Source organism: Physeter macrocephalus, chromosome 8, assembly GCF_002837175.3.
Source record: "Physeter macrocephalus isolate SW-GA chromosome 8, ASM283717v5, whole genome shotgun sequence".
NCBI classification, from domain to species: Eukaryota; Metazoa; Chordata; class Mammalia; order Artiodactyla; family Physeteridae; genus Physeter; species Physeter macrocephalus.
This window is the reverse complement of record NC_041221.1, coordinates 84,429,063-84,447,746: the sequence shown is the minus strand read 5'-3', so window position 1 is coordinate 84,447,746 and position 18,684 is coordinate 84,429,063. Positions and strand designations below refer to the sequence as shown.

At 36.7% G+C, this 18,684-nt stretch overlaps 1 protein-coding gene across 3 annotated transcripts in view; it reads left to right on the top strand.

Annotated features, from left to right (window-relative positions):
* EDIL3 (EGF like repeats and discoidin domains 3) overlaps positions 1-18,684 on the top strand; it is a 439,520-nt gene that overhangs the window by 279,493 nt on the left and 141,343 nt on the right. For all 3 annotated transcript variants that reach the window (XM_007130595.4, XM_007130594.4, XM_055086648.1), the window contains one exon: positions 6,442-6,623. In XM_007130595.4, coding sequence (XP_007130657.1) covers positions 6,442-6,623 — 182 coding nt within the window. The remainder of the gene's footprint in view (positions 1-6,441; positions 6,624-18,684) is intronic.

Sequence of the window (18,684 nt, the reverse complement as noted above, 5' to 3'; positions counted from 1 at the left end):
TTCAGTAATACGTGGTTGCTTTGTGGCAACTAGTTGAAAGAGAAGTAACCCATTTGACTGCCAGTCCGTTTTTTTTTTTTTCCTTATGGAAGAAATGCGCTCCCTCTTTACTCAGCATATAAACAACTTCTAAAGGCTTCAGTATCTGTGTACTCTTGAGAGACTAAGTGAAATAATTTTTTAATTTAAAAATAAATTTGGGGCTTCCCTGGTGGTGCAGTGGTTGAGAGTCTGCCTGCTGATGCAAGGGATACCGGTTCGTGCCCCTGTCCGGGAAGATCCCACATGCCGCGGAGCAGCTGGGCCCGTGAGCCATGGCCGCTGAGCCTGCGCGTCCAGAGCCTGTGCTCCGCAACGGGAGAGGCCACAACCGTGAGAGGCCCGCGTACCGCAAAACAAAATAAATAAATAAATAAAAATAAATTACACAAATAAAATGTTACAATGTTAGCTGTAATTTTTACTGTTTATTTACCTTTTATATTTATTTTAAGATTAATTTTCTGCTAAGAATGAGGCTTGCTGCTGGATACTATGTGGGATATAATCCCTGTCTACAAAGGGGCTCCCCATTTTGTGGGACAGCAGATGTACACACATGGATGAGCCAGGGGGCAAGGAAGTTCTGGGTGTGGCCTCAGCTTAGAGTCAGGTTTTCAATTTTCAATCCTGTCACTGCAGCCTGGTTGATGTGAATGTAGCCCATAGGGTTCTGCATGGTAATAGCAGGTGGGACTAAAACAGGTACCCTCAAATGCAATCCACCAGCAAGAATAATTTTTGATAAAATTTTAAGGAAGGAATTAGATTCAAAGGTGTTATTTGTGAGACATGGCCAATCCCTTAACTGGGAGCTGCTATCTGCTATTTACGATCTGTCACCCTTGAAGATACTCCATTTCTCTCTTCCATTCTACATCTAATTAATACTAGCTCTGCTCAATTTTAACTTCTAAGTATGCTTTGAACTCTTCTTCTTTTCCATTTCTCTTTCAGACCTGCACCATTTTTCACCTGGACCATGGTAGTAGCTTGCTATTTGGCCATGGTTTTGTCCCCTCTTAAGTCATTTATATTAAATGACAATATCACCATAGTTAGAATCCTTCAAAAGCTCCCCATCACTAATAGAATCCATTTTTCTCAGCAAAATAATCTAGGCTATCTCTGCTTCTTCATCCCATCATTGACTATCCTCTGACCAGCCCGTCTTGGTCTAGTAATACTGATCTGCCTCTACTTCCCTAATCATACCAGGCTGTTTCCTATCTCTCTGTCTGCCCTCCCTTTCTTCTTCACGACGTTAATCCCTACTCTATTCCAGGAAGTCTTTCCCTGAAGCCCAAGCTGGCTTAGAATTCCCTCTCCCATTCTCCCAGGGAATCCTGTGCATCCAACATCACAGCCTCTGCTCTATTATATTAAAATGTTTCCTTCAGAAAACCAGTACAGTAGATCTAGTGCAGTAGTTGACTTCTGCTTCTCAGAGATCAGATTTATGTCACCCCTCAGAAAGGCCATCTCTGATCATCTCATACTCCCATCTGGTTCACCCTTTTTTTTCTTTCATTTATCACTTTATGGTATTTCCTTGTTTATTTAAGTGTTTGTATATAGTTTGTCTCTCCACTAGAATATGAACTCTGAGAGCTGAGAGTTTTTCTGCCTTGTTCATCCCTGTATCTCCACTGCCTGGAAAAGTGCTTGGTATATAGTAGGCCTTTAATGAATATGCATTTTTCAAAACTGAATTTAATGAATGGAGAATGGATGGATGGATGGATGGATGGATAGATATATTGATGAATAGATGGGCATGTAGTAAGAGGTCAATAAATTAGTCAAGACTGAATAAACCTATCCATATTAGATAAGCAGTATATAGGCCAATAATGGTAGTAGGTCAATTTTTTAAGACCTGTAAAGGGACACAGACCACCATAATACCTCAATATTTACTTCTGTGACTCACTGCCAGACTGTTGTCTATTATTTTAAGGTATCCCAATTTGTGAAAGCTCTGTCATATCCTGAATACCACTAGTAATATTCTACACGTTTCCTTCATGTTAATTTTCCTATCTTCTATCCTAGTATGTTTATGCACACATCCGCATATAAAAACACAGAAGAAAAGGAAATTCAGAATCAACTTTTAAAGAATTACTGAGGGCTTCCCTGGTGGCGCAGTGGTTGGGAGCCCGCCTGCCGATGCAGGGGACGCGGGTTCGTGCCCCAGTCCGGGAGGATCCCACATGCTGCGGAGCGGCTGGGCCCGTGAGCCATGGCCGCTGGGCCTGCGCGTCCGGAGCCTGTGCTCCGCAACGGGAGAGGCCACAGCAGTGAGAGGCCCGCGTACCGCAAAAAAAAAAAAAAAAAAGAATTACTGAACTCTTCACTCTATCAATTGACATTACTTTCTGTTTGTGCACAGAGCATTTGGCTTAAATTCTAGACTCATCTTTTTTTTTTTTTTTTTTTTTTTTTTTTTGTGGTATGCGGGCCTCCCTCTGCTGTGGCCTCTCCCGTCGCGGAGCACAGGATCCGGACGCGCAGGCTCAGCGGCCATGGCCCACGGGCCCAGCCGCTCCGCGGCATGCGGGATCCTCCCAGACCGGGGCGCGAACCCGGTTCCCCTGCATCGGCAGGCGGACGCGCAACCACTGCGCCACCAGGGAAGCCCTAGACTCATCTTTTATGAGTTCAACTTCCCTCCTCAAAGGTTTCCTCATTTATGAAATAGGTGTAATAATCTTTTTTCCTTGAAATATTATTTTGATTATGTGAGGAAACATATGTGGATGCATTTTTCAAACTTCAGAATGCTCATCTAATATTGTTTTCAAGTATTATTTAATATCCTTCCCCCACTTATGGATAGTGATAGCAGTGTATATCTCCATATTATCTTTCTTTTAAGCATCTTATTGTTTGCTGCTTAAGGTCACTTAATCTTAGGTGTATAATCATTTGCATTCTGAATTGCAACTCCTTCATTAGTTTTTATAATTGTTGCATTTAATAGGACATTGGGGAAGTGGATGGCACAGGCAAAAGGAAATTGGATTTTGAACATTTTATTATGATGACATCCATTTGATTGTGGTCCAAATGATGAGTGAAGAAAAGCTGGTGTTGTGACAACTTTCCAGTGTGAAATAAAGTATAAGAGTTGGATTTGCTTATTAGTTTGCTGTTTAGGAAAAAAAAAAAAAAGTCCCCAGTACCAATATTCAGCACATATTTATTGAGCTCTTCTTGTGTACAAGCCAAGCCACTGTGAGCATCTAAGGATGCAGCAGTGTAAGATCTGGTGCCTGCTCCACAGGAGCTAAAAGGCCAGGATCACCTCATCTCTAAAGAGAGAAATGCAAGCGGCCTTGTAGAACCATACTCATTATTCAAAATATATAGTCACAAAGGCAAAGCACTGTTTACCTTTCCTTACCTCACAGCTGGTGAATTAGGGGTCACCATAACCACAATTTTTAAAATGAGGAAAACTGAGGACCACTCAATTTTTAAGGAATTAAACTGATACCTCACAGACCCATGCTTTGGTCAGGAACCCCCCAGAGTCATGTTCCCTCTGCTGGGCTTTAGTGATCAGCAACATAAAGTATATATGTAAGTGAATGTTACAAAACTTTATTAAAAAAAAAATAATTGTGGAATTGAGGACTGAGAAAAGAAATATTCATCAGTTTGACATCACAACAATGAGATAGCTCATGTGAAAATATTTTGTAAGCTGTGAAGCCCTATATAAGTATAACATGTCAATATATTTTTTTAAATTGTATTTTATCTGAATGAATGACTGTTGAGGGCATGACAAAGATTGGGAGCCTTATGGCGGAGTAAAGAAATTGCAAATATATTTTTTAAATTGCTCATTGGTGTTTGGCCTATATGATAATGCAACAGTTCACAGCCACTGTGTTTGTTGATATAGTAGCTAATACGGGGAGGTTGGTAGGTTAAGAGTGCTGACAAAGTAGACATACTGAATAGTGTAGTTTGAGGTCTAATTTTGTTTAAAATGGTTACAAATTCAGTGAAGATATCCAATTCAGCATAAGGTCTTTAGAAGTAAACAACTAAATGGTACACAGTTCTTTCTAAGGCTAAGCAGTTTAATTAATCAAAGCTGGCTCTCTAGCTCTACCATGCCACTGACTGGCCTACAATAAATGGCCTCCCTGCCTGCTGCATTTTTCCATCCAAACATTGTACAAATCAAGGGCAAGCATCCTTGAGACTCTTTTTAACGGCAATATTCTTAAAAAGCCAGGCTCCTGCAGTTGCTTAAAATCAAAGAGCATCATGAAAGTTTCTTAGTGCTTTTATGAAATCTGTAAAGATCTTGAAGTTTGAAATGCAAAGCAAAGCAAGAAGCCAAAGATTCAACATTTGAGTTTTCAACGTTAATTTTTTAGGAATGTGGAAATCAGATTATCGGTGGCTTCTAATACTGCTATTCTAAAAATGAATGGCTTCTTAATTTAATGACTTCAAAGTGATATAGTGTACCTTTATAAAGTGCTAAAGAGTTCTAAATACAATTCTTTAGAAAAGATCTTATTACCTAAATTTAACTTATCAAGTGAATGATTTGTCAACTGTCAATCACAGAGATGCAATTTTTGCTGTATTAATGTCATCTTTACTAATAACAACTGATTAGGATGATTACTTATCCACACATTTTTGTTTTTATAAAGTGTTTAAACATTTTAAATTCATTGGGGAAATGTTAGTAAGTAATGTGCTTAGAACTACTTATTATCTGAGCTTGGGATAGAAAAAAGAAACATGTTTACACTTAGTGAAAAAAATGGTTACCAGTGAGAAACATCTTTGTAACTTTTTAAAATATTATAGTCCAGTGGCAAAGTTCTTCCTTTCAATCTCAATCTGAGTGTAAACATTTAATTACTGACAATCATTAGACTTCAATAGTAATTAAAATCTAAAATATGCTTGGTAGCAATCACTGATCAAGTTGACTTATATACACCAACATTTAATAACAGCATGTTCCTTTCATATTTTCGGGAATTCTAGTATGTTATTATAGTGTATTTCATAATAGAATTATCATATTTATTTTACAAATCTAATTTTTCAATAAGTTGAATGTAGTATATGAAATGTTAATGAAATTAAGAAAACTAGGTATTAGTTTTCATTATATCATATTACTTGTTCTGAATTTTCAAAACTGAATCTACAATAAATGTACTTTTCTGGTGAAATTTTAGGAAATAATTAAGAAATTCGAATGTATACGATATATAGTACATATATAATTTTTAGATTGATTTACCTTCATTTCTAATCTTAAAATCTAAACACATTTGGTATCTGAGAACATATTTGAGTATATTATGCTTTAATCTTAGTATTTAAAATTTTTATTAGGAAATTTATCTTGAATTTCTAAGTTGCAAATTTAAAGAACAATAAAAGAAAAAAAGTTAAAATGTCTGTGCAGAATCCCAATTGATAGAGTTGTGGATTTTGAAATGTAAATATTTTAATATCTTGATTTACTGAGTGGTATTTATACTGCTCGATATAATGTCTGAGTGCTTACCTGCTTACTCTATAAAAATAATTTGTCTACATATTTCCTGTTACTTATAACATATCACAAGTTATTATTATAATAATTTTAAATGTTGACAGATTTACACATTGCCCTTTTCGTGGAAGCATAACTGACAGTGGTTATAAAAATTTAACTTAAAAAATTTATAGGGCTTGCCTGGTGGCGCAGTGGTTGAGAATCCGCCTGCTGATGCAGGGGACACGGGTTCGTGCCCCGGTCCTGGAAGATCCCACATGCCGCGGAGCAGCTGGGCCCGTGAGCCATGGCCGCTGGGCCTGCGCGTCCGGAGCCTGTGCTCCGCAACAGGAGAGGCCACAACAGTGAGAGGCCCGTGTACACCCTCAAAAAAAAAAAAAAAAAAATTTATAGAAGTAAGAAATGCTAAGTCAGTATGAAAATGATTTTGATACAAACCTCAGGTGCAGGCTAGTCAAGAAATAATGGATCAACAGATATTCATTGAGGAATTATGATTTGTGAGGCATGCTAATGGGAATATAGAATATGAGAGAGACCTTTTAAGGTCATTATACTTTTGTTAATGTGATCAGCAAAGGATAACTACATAACGCAGAATCGCAGTGCAGGAGGGACATGTCTGTGCAGGTGCCACATTCAAAGCAAAGGAAGAAGAGAGTGGCATGAGGAACAAGAATTATTTCCTTCATGTAGTGATCAGTAACAAATCTGTAAATTCCAAGGGGCTTGAATGTCATGATGGTCCACACTGAAATCACTTTAAAAATATCTCCCATCAAATCTAACAGCCATATTTTGATATGGATTATTTCTAATACATTCAATTTTTTTTCCTCATTTGTTCCCAGAATGCTCGGGCCCATTGGGAATTGAAGGTGGAATCATTTCAAATCAGCAAATCACAGCTTCATCTACCCACCGAGCTCTTTTTGGACTCCAGAAATGGTATCCCTACTATGCACGTCTTAATAAGAAGGGGCTTATAAATGCCTGGACAGCTGCAGAAAATGACAGATGGCCATGGATTCAGGTAACAGTTGGGATGGAACAAGGTTACTGGCAAGGAATGACCAGAGTCATTTCACAAAGAAGATAGTTAGTGTCCAAAGTGTGACTTTTCTTCATGGTCACAGAGGAAAGGATGATTTAGCTAGAGTCCAAATGGACTATAAACTCTGAAACTGTGGGAAACATGCACATTCCATTGGAAAGTGTGTTAAGAGGGTTAAAAATGTTAAAATTCTTGGGTTATAAATATCACAATCTTAAGGTACATATAAAAGAGGGAGGTTTTTACATATGCCATGTGTTCCTTAGTACTGTGTTAACATTTAGTAGCAACTTTTGATACTTCAAGAGTATAAAAATTGTGTCTTTTCCTTCTGTCTTATTAGTAGTTCCATATGTGCAAATATAGAATATGCAATGGATTATGATAATACCTCAAATGTCTTTAGCACCCTCTTTCAATAGCTGAGTGTGTTTCAGTTCATACTCTTATTTATTAGCATCAGTCAGCTATTTTTTTTTTTTATTTTGTGTGTGTGTGTGGTACGCAGGCCTCTCACTGTTGTGGCCTCTCCCGTTGTGGAGCACAGGCTGCGGACGCACAGGCTCAGTGGCCATGGCTCACGGGCCCAGCCGCTCCGCAGCATGTGGGATCTTCTCGGACCAGGACACGAACCCGTGTCCCCTGCATCAGCAGGCGGATTCTCAACCACTGCGCCACCAGGGAAGCCCAAATGTTTTTTTAAAACATGAGAAAACAATGCCATACCAAGAGACTAAGTGATTTCCCAAAGATGTGATGGAGAGTAGTAATGCCTGCATCTTATATTTTATCTACTTAAATACTTTTTGAACCCCTAGCTGAAGTGAGACAGGAAACTACCTATTTGGAGACAGAAAAGGTAATCAAACCATGATTTCTGTGAAAGATTATACCTCTGTTGGTGGGGAGCATGTTAACAACATCTAACAAGTCATTGATGTGTGCTAAAGAGAGGGAAAATCCAGTATACACTGGGGTCAGAGGAAGAAGTAATTAATTATCATGAGAAAGCCTCACTGGAAGATAGCTTTTAAGATAGGCCTTGGAAGATGGCTTTCAGTAGAGACTAGATATCAAGGGAACAGCACGATCCAAGATGTTAGGTGAGAATCTGGGCAACACCATGTAGAAAATCATGACCTGTGTTTAGGTTGCTAGAGGAACGCGTTCAAATTTAGTGTGCGAGTTCAGCATGCCGTAGGATTTATGAATAACAAAAGGTTTTGGCTTTATTCCATTGGAATAGGGAGTTATTACAGAATTTTGATTTGTTTAGGTAGCTGATCTGTTTTATCTGTTGACTACATAGTTTGAGTCTGAGGTAATTTTTAAGATAGGAATCCATGATGTGATGTTATAGCAGAAGATAGAGACTGCTTTATAGGCAGTTAATAGAAAGGGAAATTGATTTACGGCCAAGTAGTATGATTTCTGTAGTACTTTCAAAACAGGGCCAAAACCTCCTTCAGATATATCTTTGCTCAGATTTCTTTTGAATTTTTACATATCCTATATACATTTCTTTTATCTATATGGCTCCATGTGGTTGCCTGGTATTCTTGTTTTGTTTTATGAATTTAATTTGCATGCATTTGCAGAAATTCCTTCTTAAGTTGCACATGATTTTTCTAATCTACAGCCACATGCACAAAGAAAATTCCAGAGAGTGGAAATGGCAACTTTGTACAGTTTTGATCATAGACTAATGAAGTTCCAGTTAAGTTTTAAATTAACACAAAACAACAAAAAATGCTTGTATTCTATTTGCTAAAAATCATTCCAGAGACCATTCTTTAAGTTGACCTTATGAAATGTATTTATAGGATTGAGGTCATGATAAAACTTTAGAAATTATGATTCATAGCAGAAATTGTAGAGCAATTGAGAGATGATGTCACAAGTTTGCATCAGGGTTTCTATTTGACAAATTGTTTGTGAGCATCAGTGATTTCCTATTTCAATAAACCGTAAATAACACACTTTGGCAGTTCTTTTCTCTGAGAAACACCTTATGATTGTTTTATGTCCTGATTTTTCATTTATTTTGTCACGGTTTATTGCCTACTTAACACTATGCAGAAGTCTTGCAGAGTGTGAATGAATTTTAAGTTTTCTTTATCCCAGTGATTATAGGTAGAAATAACCTCAGTGAAACAGGACAGTGGTAGACTCTTAGAGGAACTTAGATTAAATATAACCTTATCAACCTAAGTAGAATAATTAAATACTTCTTTTAATGGCAGTCTTTTACTATTATTACTATGGTTATTATTATTTTTCTTTTGGTGTGAAGATGATAATGAACTCTTAGAGAAAAACAAGTACAAGTAAAATAAAAGGGTTTATATTAGATGAGGAAATCTTGCATATGATGGGAGGAAAACTGAAAACTCACCATTGTTATTCAATACGTACTTCATGATTGTGTTCAGAGTATTATGTTATTATATTCCCTAATAACATCTTATTTTCTAAGTTATTTTTCTAAAAAGAAAACGTATATCACTTTCTTAAAGGAAAACCGTATCTAGGAGGCTCTGGGAAGTCTAATTATGTACCAAATATTCTTTGTTTGAGCATTAGTAATTTCCCTTGTCATTTAATTCTTTTATTTATATTCAGTCCTTCAAATGAAACATCTGAGTACTTAAACTCACTTATAATGAGCACAGTATTCCCCTAATCTTTCAGGTGTATGAGACACATGCCCTAATTAGTATTCAATTTCATTTTCTTCCTTGTCTTGATGAAATGAAAATTGAAATGGCCATTTTTAAATGTACACACTCAGCATGCAATTATGGATAGTACCACAATATTTGTAATTAGTTCTGAATTTAAGGGGTTAGTGCCATAAATTCAGTTAAACAAAAAGCTTTTTTTTTCTTATTTTTTTTTCAAGTTTTTCTGACCTTTATTTCCTCACCCAGATGTTTTTCCAAGTAATAAATAACCACCACCTTCAACACTAACTGGGTCATCAGCACCCTGGAATATCAATTTCCCTTTTGACTGATATGTCAGAAATAACAATTTTGCACAATTATAGAAATATGCCTTGTAATATATAAAAATTAAAAGTTTATCTAAACCTTCTGGGAACTTTGCTCACTGAGTCATATCAGCCAGGATGATTATTTATTATTTATTTTAAAAGATAAATATTTTCTCTTCCTGTTATTTTTCTCTTCTTTTTTTTATAGCTACATGTAGTTTTCATTTATCGTTTGTTATTATTATTTTTTTTAATTTCCAAGGTGATTTTGTTTGTATATGTTCTTTCTGGGATGCATATACATTGGATTTCCAGGCATTTATTTATTCATCCGTTCAACAAACATTTACTAAATGAGTGTCTACCCTGTGGTCTGTTCTCTACCGGGCACTAGAAAAAAGATAGTATTTGCCTTCACAATGCTTTCAATCTAGGATATAGAAGAGTAAGTAAACATAATAGTATAACATGTGTAGCCTGGTCTTACATCATCTGCTAACCATTCTATTTGAACCATAATATTTTATTATATCCAAACAGTCTATTTTTAATAGAGCTTTTGTTAAACTAAAAACTAGTTTGGCATATTTATAGAATATGAAAGGAAAGAAATTCCCATTACACTATATATTACATAGCTATATTATTATATGCTGATCTATTTGATGGGTTTATTAAGGCAAAGCCATAATCCTCCTTTGAAAGTTAATTTACCAGTAGTTGTTTCAGTGCTAGTATTTTATCACAGAAAAATAGATCTTGATCTTTCTATTTTAAATAATTCATTACCAAAAAAAAAAAAAAAAAATTCATTACCCTTTTAGAAAATGTGAATATGAACTTAATATGTTCCTTTTCTATATCCCACAGAGTTTAGTGGGCAGTGGGGGGAGTAGTTATTTCTCAAACTTTAATGTGCCCAGGAATCACATAGGTCCCTGGATAAAAATAAAAACTTCTGGATTGTCCCACAGACCTATTTATTGCAGGTCATCCTCAGACTGCACTGCAAAAACAGGGCTCATCAGCTCATAAAGCCTGGTTTTGTATCACCTGAGATACATTAAAAATAAATAAATGAACTGCAAAAAACACTTTTGCTTGATGATCTGAGCACTTTGTTGTTGGAACTGCAAGTAGTGATAACTGCATGGGTGGAAGGAGAGGAAACGACAGTGAAGAAAAATGAGGAAGAATAGTAGGAATTATGTGACCCGCAAAAATTCTGTAGACTAGAGGGAGGCCGAACCATGTTGTATATCCTAGTCAGAAGTGTGTCCCGCCTTTAGCAGCAATTCCTAAGTAGTCATTTTTCATTAGTCATAAGGTCTTTTATTTTCAACAGTTAGTGTTCTTAAATGGCTATTAGATTCTTCTCTGTTAGAGAAGTTTAAATACCCAAAAGCAAGACCATCTGACTTTTGCATTTTAAACAAAATAATAGTGTAGAATACATGGACCCAAAAGAGAGTTATGTGAGCACAAGTTGTGTTACAAGTTCATTTCTGGAATAAAAATTCCACAGGTGGTGGGTTTTTTTAAACTTTGTAAACTAGGTATTTAAAATGCTGCAAAAAATAGAGTAATCATGTATTTCATTTCAAAAACCTGTATATAATATGTTTGAAGACTTTTTTGGTACTTATAGGCACCTGGAGCTCCTTGAAACACAAAAACCGTTTTTAAAATCATAAAATTAAAAAGATGATTTTTTTTTTCCAGGTTGTTTTCTAGTTACAGAACCTGAATTGCACAGAATCGAATCTGTCTTTACTACTTCTTCATTCAAGTAGAATATGTTTTAGCCTGTTTTTTCCTGAAAAAAGCTACATTCTCAGATACACTCCCATTCATACTAAACATCTCTCTAAGGTTAATTACATCTAGACATTAATATATTGCTTCTAATCATCTTTGTTTAAAATAGTAATCTTGTATGGAAAATTACTATTTTCCTTTAAGTTGTTTATTAGAAGTGAGCTTCCACACATAGTTGTGTATGCTTTTAAAAAATGTTACTTTTTTTTTTTTTTTTTTTTTTTTTTTTTTGTGGTATGCGGGCCTCCCTCTACTGTGGCCTCTCCCGTTGTGGAGCACAGGCTCCGGACGCGCAGGCTCAGCGGCCATGGCTCACGGGCCCAGGCGCTCCGCGGCATGTGGGATCCTCCCAGACCGGGGCGCAAACCCGGTTCCCCTGCATTGGCAGGCGGACGCGCAACCACTGCGCCACCAGGGAAGCCCCAAAATGTTACTTTTTAATGTTTAAAAACATAAAGGCAATTAGCATTAAGTAAAAATGACATGATGCATCTTTACTGAAATATATTGATATATTTATCAATATATTTATTGATAAATATATATATTGACAATAAATATATTATCCATATATATAATATTGACAATAAATAATAAATATATTATCAATATATAATATTGACAATAAATATAGTTAGTCTCTAATTATTTGGTCATTTACCACACTTATACTAATACTAGTACATATTGCTTGCTTATTTGCTTTAATGGATGTGTTTTGTATCTTAACTCCAGATTCTCTGAGCTATGGAATAGATGACTAACCAGATAGCAATTGTTCTCTAATATAAAAGAAGCTGCATTGGGAATCTCTTCTCTTCCCTCTAAGCTGCTTCCTCTCTTTCAGCACCCAAGACCTCATTGACCTGGATTTCTTGCTGTTGCTCAACTTCACCTGGCTGTTTGCTGCTGTTGTGGTTAGACACATACACTTCATGGTTTTTCTATTGACCATCTATCAACCTTCTTTAGATTCAGCTCCTTTATTGCCTTTTCTATAAAGTGATTCCTGAAATTCCTGCTTTTTATCTCCAAAGCCATAAGTGACTACACTGTCCTTTTTTCCCACTCTGCCAACTGTATATTTCAATCATAGCAGCTAATATACTTAACATAAAAGGGTCTTTGTTTACCTTTCTCCTATATCACTTGAGAGTTAGTATTACACCTGATTTAAGTCTATTTCCATAGCACCTTGAATTAAAAAAAAAAACTGTGTTGGATAAATGCAGATAATTGATGGAAGAAAAGAGACTACTGAACAAAATAGATGGGAGAGAGATAGTGGTTGTTTTCACATGGTAATCATACTGCACTGAGTGGTACTGAGAATGTCCAAACAACTTAGCTCATCTCTATGTTCAGCTGTTATATACTTACATGTGAATTGTGCCCTCTAATCATGATCCCATTGGTGCCATATGTGCTACATCTCTCCACAATATAAGGAATTCCTCACGCATCTGGGCAGCAGAGCAATCAAGCTTTCGGTAATTCCAGTGGCCCATACTTTCCTCCGTAACCACTGCAAACCACTTTTATATGCAACTTTAGATAAGCGTGGGTAATATTTGTAAGGTGTTTGCCAGGAAGTCTGCTAATTAAACCCTGAGTGCCAAACACCAAAATTTTCATCTTCTCCTATCCTGGTTATGTTTTGTTCCCGAAATGTTAAAGAAAAAACATCTATTTTAACTTCTTGCAAAATTTTTATAAGTTTGTTACTATAATCACACCACCAGAGTTTGAAACTTTAGACATTACCGTTGTTAAAATAATCATATTATTTTAATGTCTCTCTTAGTCTCTTTTCTAAGATTAATTTACCATAGAAAAACATTTAAAGTACTAGTATTTCCCAAGCTTATGCTCTGTCATTTTTGCCCTTACAGAAATGTCAAAAAAACCCCAGTTAAATGTATTAGTATTATTCATAAAATATAGAATATGAAGAGTTACAGGGAGTTTTTTTTTTTTTTTTTTTTTTTTTTTGCGGTACGCGGGCCTCTCACTGTCGTGGCCTCTCCCGTTGCGGAACACAGGCTCCGGACGCGCAGGCTCAGTGGCCATGGCTCACGGGCCCAGCCGCTCTGTGGGACGTGGGATCCTCCCGGACCGGGGCACGAACCCGTGTCCCCTGCATCGGCAGGCGGACTCTCAACCACTGCGCCACCAGGGAAGCCCCAGGGAGTTGTTTTAACACAATTTTTAGCATCTATTAAACTGTTAGTAGATAATTCAGTAAAACACTCATATATAAAAGACTTTTTCATTATACGTACTTGCTATACATTTTGGCCATGAGGAAAACATTTCCAACTTATCTTCTGTATTTACAAAGGTTGAGATTTTAAATGTCTTGTGGTTCGTTTAGTTCCCAATGTCTCATGAATATTACCAGAGTGATTTTTTTTTTTTTTTTTTTTTTTTTTTAGTTTATGATACTGGTAGATTGAAATGGAGATCATCTGAATTGATTGAAAATAACTCTCTGTCAAAGAAAAAACAAAACATTCAAATTTTAATATCTCTGGTTTTCCAATCTACCTTGATCACCTTCATGGCAAACTTACTCTGGTTCCCTCTTCAAATCTCTTCACGTGACCATCTGGGCAGCCTCTGGGCTATATATCCCAATTTCTGGCACTTAGGACTAAAGGAGACAGAACCCTAAGTTCCTATCATCTTTCAGAGTGTCTAGTAACGTTTCTCCGATGTTACCAAACGCGCTCGTGAACGTGAGTCTGCCGTGCCTGTGGATCCAGCTTCAATCCAAGGTGTTAACTGTGCTTATAAGACCTGCCCATGGGAGATTTTGCTTATGAGTCCACGTCAGCTACTGCCTCCAATGCAACAGTTCGTTCTGAAAGGGCTGCAGCAGCACCTCCTGCAAGGGCAGAGGAGGTCTACTGGCAGCCTGTCCTGAGTGCTTAGAGGGGGTAGAAAGGCCGAGAAGCAAGGGGAAAAGTGAGAGTCTGAGCTAAAGGTTTGATTGTCTCTTTATGTTTATCGTCTGGGAACTAGTGGGATTACTATTTGGACTGAGCTGAAGGGAACCCTTATTTCCACTGTAGACACTGAACAGATTTATTCTGCCCCAAGGCCTCACTGAAAACCTCCTTGTGTTGAAAATGTGACCAAGTACCAAGCCATTTGGCCTGATTCTGAAAGCTTTAGTTTTTTGAGACAGTAATTAATTTGAAACCATTTCAATTTGGGGGATTCGGTTGTTGTTTAAAACTAACTGAATGTGGTTAGATTTAAGTGCAGAAAAAGTTACTCTAGTCACTTATACTTTGGATACAGCTGAGTCTCACTATCCGTACTATTATGTATTAGCTTGAAAATAATCTAACAGCTAGCACTATATGCTGTTTCAACTACTTGGTGTATATTGAATCCATAATTCCATGTGATTGGTATTGTTCTTATACCCATTAGTCAGATAGGGACATCTAGGCATGGAACGATAAATTGTCCAAATTGACTAATCTAGTAAATTGCATAGTTGGGATTTAAACACCGACAGCTTGTGTGAGAGGCCAGCGCTAAGCCATTCCTAACCTCTGTACTACCCTTACTTTGAAAACTCTTGGAATTGCCCTTTTATTTATTTATTTATTTATTTATTTATTTATTTATTTGGAGGTACAGGGTGGGCACTGGTATTGGGTATGGGGGGAGTCTTGGATTTTCTTAAAGCTTTATAAAGTAGCTATTGTATTTTATAAAATTTATAACTGCCCATAAGCAAGCAGTGCACCTCTGGGCTGGGGCAGTAGTTCTCAAATGTCAACTACATAAAAATTACCTGGAGAGCTTTTTAAATATTGTCCCCATCCTTGGAGTTCCTGAATTAATAGGTCAGAGTTGGAATCCAGGGGACGACATAATAAGCAGACACCTCAGGTGGATTGTGATAGTGGTGATCCTTAGAAAGTAGTAATCACTACCCTGATGGAGCTCACAGTCTAGCAAGAGAGATAAACTTTTTGAATGTGCCTCTTTCACTATTAGAAGCAACAATTAAATAAAGATGTTGGAGAATAGTATACTGTTCTTCCAAATGACACATCAGTGTGGGATATTTTAAAGTAATGGATGGCATCAAGACATCACAATTCTAAGACCTAACTACTTAATCTGCTTTGGTGATATTTTATTATTAACCTGCCTATATGAGTTGTCTGCCTTAAGTGGAATCCCCATTCCTCCATGAACTGCAAATAGTAATGCTTAATCGTTTTCAAAGGATTTTTGCCTATGACGTGAGACCTTCAATAATCAAGTCATAATTAATTAGTAAAAGGGTCGTAAAATATCCACATCTCTGGAAGACCAGGCTTTAAATGTTTTATTTTAAAATCCTCAGCTGGGTCTGAGGAGTCTTTAAGGAATAAATACTTATTTTCTATGCAACCAGAGTATAATGAAAACATCAAAAAGCCACTTACATTTTAATTATTAGAGGTGAATTTAGTATAGTCACCATTTTTGAGGATGACATTGAAGAGCTTATTCCAGACGGAAGGAACAGGATGAACAAAGTCACAAAGGAGGTGGAGGGAATTCAAGGTACCACGGGGACTGGTTTACTATACTGAAAATGTGGGTACATGTCGGTGGGGGGTGAGCAGAGGGTGTGGGAGGGTGCGGAATAAGAGGATAAGGGTCTACAAAGGTCAGGAGACATCAGAAGGTGAAATACATCAATACTGGATGAGGTGGCACCTGATGGTTATTGAGAGTTTTCAGCAGGTTATTAATACTGTCAGAACTAGAGTTTAGGAAGGTGGCATGTCAGTGGTGTGGTGCGTGTTATGTGTATACAACACAAAGCCTAGTGCTAACGAGGCTTTTCGTAAAATTTTATTGAAGAAATGCTGTGTTTAATGCAGAGGCGAGTCTAGGAGCAGGCACACCAGTTGAGAGGCTTTTATGGCTAACTGCCCAGAGGAGGACCTGAATGAGACCGGCAGCTGTTGAAATAAAAATAAAAGATCAAACTGTAAGAGGGTCTGAGGGTGAGTCACTGACAACTGATTCAACTGTGTGTTATGGGAGGGGAGGGAGGAAAAAAGTAAGAAAAATTGAATTCCAGGGTTTTGAGCCTGAGCATGATTTTGGTACCATTAACGGAAATGTAGAAATCAGGAAAAGGAGTTGGTCTGCTTGGAAAATGATGCATATATTTTAGGCCTCGGTGATTTACCTAGAGAAAATAATATCCTGCATAAAGTTGGAAAAGTGAGTTTGCTCTGTATAGAGAGTAGAAGTGGATCAAGTGGACACCACCGCCAAGTGACACGCTTCCTTATTACCACTGGTCACTTGGAGTCACAAGGCCATGCCTGTCCACATAGAGTTGAAATAGATTTTTGAGGGGACAGATGAGAACTCTAAACCAGAGTATCCTCCCACAGAGGTGAAAGTCTCTCTCTCTTCTATTTCCATTTTCATCAAAACAGTGTATAAGACCATAGCTTACCTGGGAGCGCCATTGCACAGGACCCTTCGGAAGAAAAGAGCTGAACTTTGAGCTTGGGAATAAGTGTATTCATTCTACACTTTAACGCTTTTTTCAGGACATTTCATTTCTGTACTATGTGTTGGTTACATTTTCTCTATGTATTTGTTTTTAATGTTGTTATTGCTGTGGCTGCTGCTGTTTTCCCCCAAATTGATATATTTAATTAGAATAGTAGCTGTTTCAACTTAACATTGGTGTACTTAGTGTAGATTGTTTTATTTTGGTTCTTGAAAAAATAACAAAGATCTCCTTTTTTTTTTCCCACATATGGGCTCTCAGATTTTTGCTTGTATTATGTGTTTAATGCTACTTTAAGTTTGAAGTATTCTTCTCTGAGTTTATAATAATAGGCTCTATTTTCATTTTTCAGATTAAAAAGAAAGCTATGTTAAACTCAGGTCTCCTTAGTTACTATCATTAGCACTGCTATGAGAGTGAGTGCTGAGTTTCCAAAGCAGATGTAAATTTTTCTTAGTTCTCCTAGCAGGAGCCCAACCTAAGCCAGTATTTTTACATAATGGTAGCTTTCAAGAAGTTCTTTCAAGTGATTATCTTGTAAAACAAAACAACAAATAGGACATTTTGATATTGCCAATGATTCTTAGCTTTTCTTTTCTTAGGAGCATTAACCCAGATTTGGAAAGATGTATGTAAATGTTGAAAGAAGAGTACATTAACAAATTTTTTAGAATGTTTTCCTTAGTTTCGAATCTGCTGTAGATGAATCAGTATTTATTTGGCAGCTCCTATTTGCAGAGAACTATTTGGGCAATAGACACGTTTTCTGAGCCTATGTGGAGCTTATTTAAGTAAAGAAAATATTTTAGATGATCTTATGCAAAAAATTTTTACTTCATTGTGTGGACATTTGAGAGGGAAAAAAAAGCTGTTTGATTTAATTCAACGAATAATTGAACTCAACGATGTGTTCTGGGAAGTGTGGACAATTTATTGAGTTCCAGCCACATGGGACTTCTTGAAGGGTATTCCCTTCTACTTCCCAGGCTTGGCAAAAACATCTTCCAAAGTGACCTCCAACTCCCTTTTAATTAATAAATTCAGTCATTCATTCATTCAGTATATCCACTGAGCATTTCCCATGTGCCAATTTCTCTTCTAGAGGCAAGTTTATCAAGGAAGCCCTCCCTGACTCAGCTCTTCACCCTAGACTAGATAGAGTTCTCATAATATATGTTCTTATAACTTCTTATTCTTTTTTGCTTGTTGCTTATAATTAAAGACTATATAGGAGATTATTGTATTAAGTAAGCTGCATGAGGGTAGGGGGACTGTCTGTTGGCTCACTTTGTATTCTCACCAATCCCAGTGACTAAACCTTTAATAAATAAGAAAAAATATGCTATCATAATTGGTATCCCCAAGACCTAGAACAATTTTTATTTGCTCAGTAAGTATTTATTAAGTGAATTAATAAATAGTGTGAAGATAAGCCACATTACCTATAAATCTAACACAAGTAAAACACATTTGCATAAGCAGTTATATTCTATGGTAAAGCAATATGGTGTTCAAGATCAGTGGTTCTGGATTCAACTGGCCACTGTCACTTTGGAATAAAATTACTTAACCACTCTAAGATACAACTTCTTTATATATAAAGTGGTAACAAAAATAGAGTGGCTTTTTAAGATTGTTGTGAATATTTTATAATGGATGTTGTCACATATTACCATCAG